The sequence below is a fragment of the Medicago truncatula genome, chromosome 1, assembly GCF_003473485.1.
Source record: "Medicago truncatula cultivar Jemalong A17 chromosome 1, MtrunA17r5.0-ANR, whole genome shotgun sequence".
Taxonomy (NCBI): Eukaryota; Viridiplantae; Streptophyta; class Magnoliopsida; order Fabales; family Fabaceae; genus Medicago; species Medicago truncatula.
The window spans coordinates 13,077,900-13,088,317 of record NC_053042.1 but is presented as its reverse complement, the minus strand read 5'-3'; the positions used below and the strand labels follow the sequence as shown (position 1 = coordinate 13,088,317).

Here is a 10,418-nt window from a genome sequence, read left to right as displayed (position 1 = left end):
CCATGTTATTTGCCATAGCAATAGAAAATGCATTCCTATTCCTAATGAAGACTACTCAGGAAACTCTACACATCACTAAAACTTTCTTCAAGATTCCATCCAACCGCGCATACACATGGCCAAAGATTGTAGCACTATCTTACAAATGAGGGTTCCACAAAAGAAAACCGACCTAAGAAGTTTCACCATTCCATGCTCAATTGGAAATCTATCTATACGGGAACGGCTTGTGCGATCTAGGAGAGAGTATTGTTTTGATGACACACATTATGATGAAAAATCTTGAAGGAATAATCGTTAAACTTGAAAAAATAATTCTTTATCTGGCAGACCGATCTGTCAAGTACCCATATGGAGTAATTGAAGATGTCTTGGTATATGGTGACAAATTCGTCTTCCCTGTTGATTTTGTAATCATGGATATGGAAGTAGATGATGACTGCCCACTTCTACTTGGAAGACCGTTTCTAGAAACCGAAAGAGAGATGAGCGATGGAAGCGGGAGAACTCATGCTACAGGCTCAGGATGAAAATAAGTCTAATGTGCTCAAAACCATGGTATTTTCGACCAAAACTTAGGAAGTTGAAGTAATGGGAACCAGGGCTCTGAGGCAGGGCTATTGTCCTAGGCCCCAAAGAATAATTATGAAACTTGAGCCCCAACAAAAAGAAAATTAGGTGTTCGTTAGGTCCTAATAAAATTACTCAAATTTTAATGGAAGATGTGGTTGTTAGTAATGAGCTTAGTTCTTTGCTGACCTGTTTATAATTTATTGTTTGTGATGTTGAAAAGGGAGTTCAAATCTCTAGCCTTCCATCATCACAAACCTTCCGTGAAAATAAAAATAAATTTTTCGAAGTTAAAATTATTGAAAGGCTACTCGAGATCGTCAATATCACAAGAAAAGTGGAATGATCTAGTCATTTTATGTATTGAGAAATATATGATAGAACATATTGATGTTGACACATTTATTAGTGACTTTGCACTTATAAATGCCCATTCGAAATGTTTTGTATGAACATTTGAATATTAAATAGAAAAACTCCGTGTTTTTTTGGATGAATTTTGATGTTTTTGTTAGATAATTTCTTAACAAAGTAAAAAATTATCCTCTTCAAACAAATTATTTTCACACTTTGAAATTTTTTTATTTTTTTACAAACTCAAGATTTAAGACCCAAATAATAGGTTTATTTTATGCCACCAAATTCTTAGAAACGACCCTGACGGGAACAATGGAAGAGTTGATGGAGGTGCTGGCTACAAGGAGTTGAAATTCTGACCATTTGGAAATTAATGGGTGATTATCAATGCTAACTCACTAATAGATGATGATCTAGATCAAGAAACAAAGAAGAGTTAGTACAATCACCACCAGAATTAGAGGAGCTCAAAGAGAATTTCGAAGATGGAAGAAAGAAGAACACCCTTGAGCCCGAGCTAGAAGAACTCCCCTGCATTTGAAATATGTGTTCTTATATAACATTTCAATAAAACAAAAATTAAATATTTTTTGCCTCAAAAAAGTTATTCTTATCATAACAAAATAAGGCTAACTATTGGTGTTTGCTGCGAAAGATACTCATCATAATCACCATCTCTTTTCTATATAGTATGACTGGTGAGAATTTGAAATGTGTGTTCTTAGTGAAGATTTACAACTGATTACAAAATTGTTCTTGTGATCTTAATTTTTACTAACAATCAATTAGATATCATAATGACTTTTATTTCTCTTTCTCTCTTGAAGTTCAAACCGATTACACTAGGTGAATCCAAACTTTTGTTTCTCTAAGTTCAATCTGATCACACACATGTGAATATGAAATTTTCAAATGTACTATAAAGGATATTCCAAAGAAATAGTGGAAGCTTAATTGTATTTCTTATTGTTATATAATGTTGAAGAATGAATATAAATTAAAGTTCAGAAGATGAATGTGATCTTTTTCAAACAATCTTGATTTTCTGCTTTTAATCTTTTTGGGATTTGATCCTCATGTAGAAATATGAGAGATTTTGTGGAGAGATTCATGTTTCTCTTGAATGATGGTGTGCTTTATAAAGATTTTTATTAATGAGAAAATAAGAAAACAAGTTGCTGGAACCTAGCCGTTTTTTTTGTCCTTTAGCTGAAGCTTGCACTGCTTTAGGTTTAAGTTTTGATAATGTTGCTTAATAGTTTTTAGATGATTTTTATTACTAGTTTTATTTTGTGATTGTTTTGTTCTTGGCAGTATAGCATAGAATCATGTTAAAGCACCCATCAATCCATGCCCCATTGTGTCGTATGTGTTCTTATTGTCTTGCATACCATTTTTGCATATAAAACCTTCATTCCAGGCTTTTGAATCGATTCAAATAATCTTGAATCGTATCACCAGTTCATTGATGGTCGGCAAGCATGATTGTCTTAATAAGGTGAATAATAGAATATTCAAGAGGCCGGTAAGGATCAAGAGAAAAGACGAGCGAGCCGACTTGAAATTTTGGGCATTATAAACACAAATAATACCTTTTGGATTTCCATTTTTTATTTACAAAAAAGATTGGAATCATAGGATTAAGTTAAGAAGTTTAAAACTTTCTATTCCACATATCCGTTTTCCAAATTACTAGTATTTTTGTTTGAGTCATACGAGATGAAATTCTCATATACGGTTCTCGGGGGGGTCCTTTGGTTTACCTATCTCAATAAAGTATATGATTGGTTCGAAGAACGTCTTGAGATTCAAGTGATTGCCGATGATATAACTAGTAAATATGTTCCTCCTCATGTCAATATATTTTATTGTTTAGGAGGAATTACACTTGCTTGTTTTTTAGTCCAAGTAGCGACGAGTTTTGCTATGACTTTTTATTATCATCCGACCGTTACGGAGGCTTTTGCTTTTGTTCAATATATAATGGTTGTGGCTAACTTTGGTTGGTTAATCCGATCAGTTCATCGATCGTCGGCAAATATGATGGTCTTAATGATGATCTTACACATATTTCGCGTGTATCTCACCGGTGGTCTTAATGACGGACTTAATTAAGCAATTTTTATGATTGAGTTTAAGAATTTCAATAATTTATCTTAAAAAAAAGTTCAATCATCATGACCATATTTTAATGATGTGTCATTTTTATAGTGATGTGGACATGGATAGGATGTTACGTGGAATCTCGCCTTAGTAAAAACTTTGGTGGTATCCCGGTCACCAATGTATATAATTTTTAATTTTTATATGACTTAAAATACATTTTGCAATATCATATGATGCTTCGTAAATATACAAAATTGGTTAGAAATATGTAGAAAGACAGTTAAAAAGATTTAATTGTAATTTTGGTCCCACTATTTAACAAAACCTCCATTTTTTTCTCATTAATTTTAATTGTGTAATTTTGATCCATTTATTTTAGCAAAATTGTAAATTTAGACCCTTGATCCATAAATTTCTACCAACACATAATTTTAACATTTCAATCTGATGTGACAATAAATTAAATGACATGACATTAGAACAAAAGGACAAGTGAAAGTCATATGATATTTATATGTTTTTAAAGTTAGAAAATGACATTTCAATCTGAATTGTTTTCTTATGTTGGTGAGTTTAACCATAATGGATTGGACGCAACCGGTCCAGCAATAAACGGTGAAGAAAAAAAAACCTTTTATTCATTTCAATATTTAGTACCTTTTTTTTTCATTTAAAATGCATATAAATATGACATGACTTTCACTTACCTATTTTTTTAATGCAATGTCACCTTTTTTTTTTTTGCAAATCATCAAATCGATAGTAAAAATTTATGAAACAGGAGATCCAAACTTCGGTTTTGCTAAAATAATAGGTAGACTAAAATTAGGATTTCATCAAAATAGAATGACCAAAACTGTCTTTAAGCCAAAAAATCATTCCCTAACAAGACAAGACGATGCATGAGGAGAGGAAAGGTCCACGACGGAGATGGTCGTGACCGTGGCACTTCCTAGAGGCTGAGTTATGATGATTCTTGTGGTGAATACAAATTAAATCCTTTAAAAATAGTTTAATTTCTATACATAAATATGTTGAGTTTTTTTTTTTTTTTTTTAAACAAACAAAACTCAGCTCATATCATTTCTTAAATAATATTGAATACAAAGAGGAGCATAATCATAAACATGACGATTAACATTTGAAATGGTTGCCTTTGCTAAGGTATGAGCAACCATATTTGCTTGACGTCGAACAAACTTTACCTCAAAGTTGTAATGTAATGCTAACAAACCTCTAATCTTAGAAACAATGACATAAAATTTAGGAATACCTGCACTATCTGAATGAACAGCATCCACAAGCATCTTGGAGTCTGTTTCAAATATCACATTTTGGAAGCCGCTACTAAAAGCCCAAGACATAGCTTGCCACAACCCCAGTGTCTCACCCTCATGTGGAGACAGTTCCGGTCGCGTCCAAGAGGTTAATGCTGAAACAAATATACCTGCATTGTTACGAACACAACAACCTATCCCGGTTTTGTCCGAAGCTCGGTGGAAACTAGCATCGACATTACACATAAGTCTGCCATATTCTGGAATTTGCCACCTCATATTAAAGTCAATATCAGCTTGTTGTCTGCCATTGTTACGCAAATCCTGGACCGCATACCACTTCTGCCAAAACCAGTTAACATTCAAGCATATATCATGTGCAACTAAATGTTTTTGGTTCCAAATCATATCGTTTCTATTGTTCCAAAGTCCTCACAACAGCATCATGAAGCGTTGAACTATTTCTAGATTCTCAGATGAGCAAATCATATCGTTGAGTTATTTTAAAATTATAAATTATGTGTGATCGTCACATAAACATCTTATTCATGTGAGCAGTTATAAAAAAACCGACAAATCATCAAAATGTTGTTCAAAATTAGTAACCGGTCAAATTGTCTAAAAAATTTAAAATCAAAAGACCAAAATTTCTTAATTAAAAATAAGATGATTAAAACTGTGGATTTGTGATAACAAGGAGACTCAAAATGCATTAAGTCTATCTTATACTATTCATCATATAATACATCATATAATACACTTATACGACCCAATTCGAATAGGTATCACACTCCAGAATTTCGAGAGAGGTTAAAGATAAAAGAAAATAAATTCATTGTATTTTTTCATTCATTCTCATAATAAGGCATACAATACTTATATAGACTCCCTAACATACTCGATATTATCCCCTAACAATATACCTTCTAGATCGTCTAGATTAAGGTGAGTCATAATAACTTCTAGAACTAGCCGAGTCACCACATTAATGCTCCTTATTCTGAATATCCTATCATACACACAAATTGAAACACATGCTTGAATGTTAGTATTTATACCCATATACTCTTCTTGAAGATATCACTCACAAGGAAAAATTTGAATCACAAATTCCTAGTCTAAGAGCAATGACTTTGTTTCAGTATATTACATTATTTGTAGCAATTCTACTAGTCATATTTTACTATATATGGAGACGCAACCAAAATGTACTTGTAACAAATTGGCCAATAATTGGCATGCTACCATTCGTTTTGCATAATCAATCCAATCTTCATGATTTTGTAACTTTAGGATTGAAACTTTGTAGAGGCACTTTTCATTTTAAAGGACCTTGGTTCACAAACATTGCCAATTTTATCCTCACCAGTGATCATTTGAATGTGCATCACATCACTAGCAAGAATTTTAGCAACTATGGGAAAGGAACTGATTTCCATGAAATTTTTGATGTTTTAGGTGTTGGTATTTTAAATTTGGATTTCGAAGAATGGAAACAAGAGAGGACACTACTTCATTCATTGCTCAAAGGGAAAAGTTTTGAGATATCCTTTCAACAAAACATTCAAAAGAAGCTAGAGAATTTCCTATTACGATTTCTTGATCATGCATCCAAAAGTGTACAGGTACTTGATTTACAAGATATTCTTGAGAGGTTTACCTTTGATATTACATGCATTTTGTTGTTTGGATTTGATCCTAGGTTCCTTCCTTACAAGTTCAATGAATTACCAGAGATTGCTCATGTAAAAGCTATTTCGATTATTGAGGATACAATATTGTCTAGGCACTATATTCCAAAATACTTTTGGAAGTTACAAAAATGGCTACAAATTGGTCAAGAGAAGAAGTACAAGGTAGCTCAAGAAAATCTTCACCAATTCTTGTCCAAATGTATAACTTATTATTCCAAAGGTGATGAAGAGAGAAGAAGATTGCGAAACGGTGAAGATTTTGATGAAAGCCATTTTTACTTGCTAAAGGCACTGATGAAGGAAGGCTTGGGAAATGAGGAAATGGTTGAAATTGATAAGTATATTAGAGACACTGCATTCAATCTCTTAGCTGCAGGAAGTGGAACAGTTAGTTCAGGTCTAAGTTGGTTCTCTTGGCTTGTTTCAACTCATTTCATAGTGGAAGCTAAAATAATTCAAGAGATAAAAGATAATTGTCTATCACATGAGGATAATTTGGTCACTAATTTAAGAGTTGAAAAGCTTAATAAACTAGTGTACCTTCATGGAGCTATATGTGAAGCATTGAGGCTTTATCCTCCTGTACCATTTCAGCACAAGTGTGCAATCAAAGCTGATATACTACCTAGTGGAGATTATGTTAAACCAAATACTAAGTTAATATACTCTTTGTATGCAATGGGAAGGATGAAACAAATATGGGGTAAGGATCGCTTCGAATTTAAGCCCGAGAGATGGATATCAGATAAAGGACATATTTTGCATGTACCATCTTGCAAGTTCATAGCATTTAATGCAGGTCCTCGAAGTTGTCTTGGGAAAGATATTAGCATTGTTCAAATGAAAATGGTTGCAGCTGCTATGTTATGGAAGTTTCACATACAAGTTGTGGAAGGTCATTCTGTAACTCCAAGAGTTTCTATTGTTCTCCGCATGGAACATGGATTCAAAGTCAAAGTTAGTAAAAGATGAATTTGATATAAACATTATCAGTTTTTTGAAGTTAAGAATGCTCATTGATATATGTTCAATCATTTTATTTTCCATTTGTGTTTAATGATATTCATTTTATCTTTAGTGTTTATGATAAGTTAGTGTTATCCTTGGTTCTTTTCTAATACCGGTATTCAATTTGGTTTATTTTCGGTTAATTCTCTATCTACCTACACTTTGGATATATAAAAAGGGTTATGTATTCCATCTTATATTAGATAATTTATTCTAGTCTTTATTAAGAAATTCCTAGGAATTCTTTATCTTTGTCAATTTATTACAAATTCTCTATATTTCTATAGTTATTAAGCCTTTGTTTCACACATGTTAACTATTAAGCCTTTGATACATTTTTTTGTGTTCAAAAGAGGCAATGAGGTTTATGCTAACAAACATAAATTGTGTATTAAAGTGTTACGCTAACAAGTTTTCTTAGACAAGTGCTAATCAATGTGTTAAATACACAATTCGCAAATATAAATTTCTTCTTTCAGCTTCTAAACAAGTGCTCCAAGGACATTAATTATTAGTATTTCCCTTTATTAAAACTTGAATGAAAGATTTTATTTTATTTTTGACAAAACTTTTGAATGTAAGATTTGACAACTGCTTGTTTTTAATCTAACCTATTTACAATGTTTGCTCATCCTTAGTTTTTTTTTTTCTATTTTCATGAGTGTAAACTCGCAAAACATATTTAGTAATCAAGAGCATTTTTCTTTTAAGGAAAGAGCATTGTTATTTATCTAGAGAGTTTTTATCAAGAAAATATCTCAGTCAATTAAATTTGTTATTTGCCGGAAATCAAGGGATGTAGTATCGTAGAAATTTTCTTGATACATTTTGTCATTGTATCTATTATTTCCCTACAATCAATAGATTTGTCAAAATCACGATAACACTGTAATATCGTAGATCTTTTAAAGAAGGTAACTACTAATGAATGTTCGAATTGCACTCTTTAAGAACTTTAGATAAATTTTTATGAAAATTTATGCATTAAATGCACCTGAAATTTAATTATTAAACTTTTTTTAGTGAATACTTTTTTAATTAAATATCCTTAAAGAGAAGTACACTCGTTAGCAAAATAAAATAAAGATTAGTTTTTTCAAAAACACAATGATTTTTGGTGATTCTAGGAAATTTATTATAAGTGGTTGACGCAGTTAAAACTTCAACCGCATGATGTCAATGAATGACTGAGATTGTTATAATGCATGATGTCAATGAACGACTGAGATTGTTATAAGTGTTTGATTTTACGTGAATGTGTCTACGTGCACTATCGAATAGTTTTCATCATTCACTATAACTAGCATAAGTATTTATGAACATTTATGGTTCTACTCTGAAATTTACTCTAACCAACAAAATAAATTTTAGAAGTCCACTGTATACATTTTCATGAATGGAAAAGTCAGTATTCGTATGGTCCTATTCAGACACATCATTAAACACATTCACGTAAAAATATACTCCATCCTAGGTTAGGGAAGAGTATTTGACCCCTGAATATATATTTACTCGGAGTAAAATTGTAACTTTTTATGTTTCGGTTGAAAAATTAAAATAATTTAAGACGTAGGAGTGATTTGGTGAAAACTGCAATTTGTCTTGAGAAGAAACTGTGAGAAACTTCAAGATGCCAGCTTGCAATTTTTCTATGATTATATGACAGTCAATCTCGAAGTGTTTGGTCCTCTCATGAAATACAGGGTTTACAGCTATATTAAGTGCACTTTGATTATCACAGTATAAGACATGAAGCTTGAAATAAGTAACGAAAGATCTTGAAGAAGATAAAGGAGACATTGGAGTTCACAAGTAGATGATGTTAAAGCCCTATATTCTGCTATAGATGAGGATCTAGAAACAATGATTTGTTTCTTGGTTCTCCAAGAAATGTGGGAATGTCCTAACAAGAAACATTGACCAGATATAGATATCCTTGTACCAAGACATTCAGCCCAATCTGCATGTAAGAAACCTTGGAGAGTGATGGAATAATTTATGGGAAAGAATAAACCCTTGCTAGGAGAACCTTTTAAGTATCTGAGAATTCTTAAGGCTACATTGTGATGAGTAATGGTGGGATCATAAAGATATTGGCTCAGTTGTTGGGTGATGAAAGTTATATCAGGTCTGGTAGTGCTAAGGTACGATAATCAAGTTCTCCATGCAAAAATGCATTGTTTACATCTAGCTAATGTAAAAACTAGTTGTTGATTGAAGCTAGAGCAATAACAAGTGGTTAACTTAGCAACAGAAGCGTAAGTGTCAAAATGTGTATTCTTTGGCAACCAACCTTGTTTTATACCTCTCTATGGAGCCATCAACATTATGCTTAACCTTATATATCCATTTGCCTGAACTTTTAGTAATGTTCTTAACACATCTGAAAAAAGTTGTTCAAAAACTTGAGAGTATAAGCATAATTAAACAAGTTTGAATTTACTAGGGACTAAAACTGAGTGCAGAAGTTTTTAATAGAGACTAAAAAAACTATTAAAATTAAGTGAGGACTAAACTTTGAAAGTCCTAATTTTATGGCGATCAAAAACATATTTAACCCTTTATTTTATTTTTTATTTATTTTTTTATGTGTTACTTTTTTATATTCACCCCTACAGATTTTTATATCATCTAAGTGAAAAATAATTGCATATGAGAACAATAAGGATACTCAAAAATGTGGTTTTAAGTTGTAGAAAATTCTAAGTAAACGAAATTCTGTCTTTCGACCAAGTCAACTCTATGAACTTTGGTCAACGCTCTAAACCTTGAAGTGAAGCTTTATGTCATATATAAGGACATAGCTCTGTATCAAGATCAAGGTCGAACTTGTGGAAGTTAACACTATGTGATTCAAACCTCTGGATTGAGATTCCTTGTACCAAGTGTCTGAATTAAGTACATGTCACTGATGCATGCAAGGATTCTTTGCTAAGAAAATTCATTAAGAGCATCATTAATAAAAATGAATGGATATATGGTTTGCAGAGTGCACGTAATCAAGATAATCTGTGCATTTAATTAGTTATTCAAAGACAATAGATTCTTCACTAACGTTCATGAAGCTTTATCTATATATAGGACAAGTTCTGATTGAAGTAGGTTATGAACCTGTAAACACATACAATATACTGCACTCTGTTTTTATCTTGTTTATATTGTACATCTTGTATTAGAAAAAGTCAAAGAAAACCAACAGAGATACACTTATAATGTATTGTGTTTAATTTTTGTGTAAATTTATTTACTATTATAGTTTGTATAAACACATATGTTGTAATATTTTTTTGTAAATCTCTCGATTAAAATTAGGATAGGTTAAAAAAAAAACAGTCTAGTGCACTAAAGCTCCCGCATGCGCAGAGTTTGGAAAAAGTTCCATCAACCATTTGGTGTATTGTACACG

At 31.9% G+C, this 10,418-nt stretch overlaps 2 protein-coding genes across 2 annotated transcripts; one reads left to right on the top strand and one right to left on the bottom strand.

The window, feature by feature from the left end:
• Positions 1-4,103: 4,103 nt before the first annotated feature.
• On the bottom strand, positions 4,104-4,718 carry LOC112418343 (uncharacterized). Its single transcript, XM_024774646.1, has one exon. It carries the CDS (start codon positions 4,716-4,718, stop codon positions 4,104-4,106), a length of 615 nt encoding a protein of 204 aa, XP_024630414.1.
• A 719-nt stretch (positions 4,719-5,437) lies between these two features.
• On the top strand, positions 5,438-6,976 carry LOC25482734 (alkane hydroxylase MAH1). The gene has a single exon (XM_013611327.1). The coding sequence runs from the start codon at positions 5,438-5,440 to the stop codon at positions 6,974-6,976; it is 1,539 nt and encodes a 512-aa protein (XP_013466781.1).
• Positions 6,977-10,418: the final 3,442 nt, after the last annotated feature.

Excerpts from the sequence above, each read along its gene's own strand:
- LOC112418343 (XM_024774646.1), bottom strand. The coding sequence starts at position 4,718 with ATGATTTGGAACCAAAAACATTTAGTTGCACATGATATATGCTTGAAT.
- LOC25482734 (XM_013611327.1), top strand. The coding sequence starts at position 5,438 with ATGACTTTGTTTCAGTATATTACATTATTTGTAGCAATTCTACTAGTC.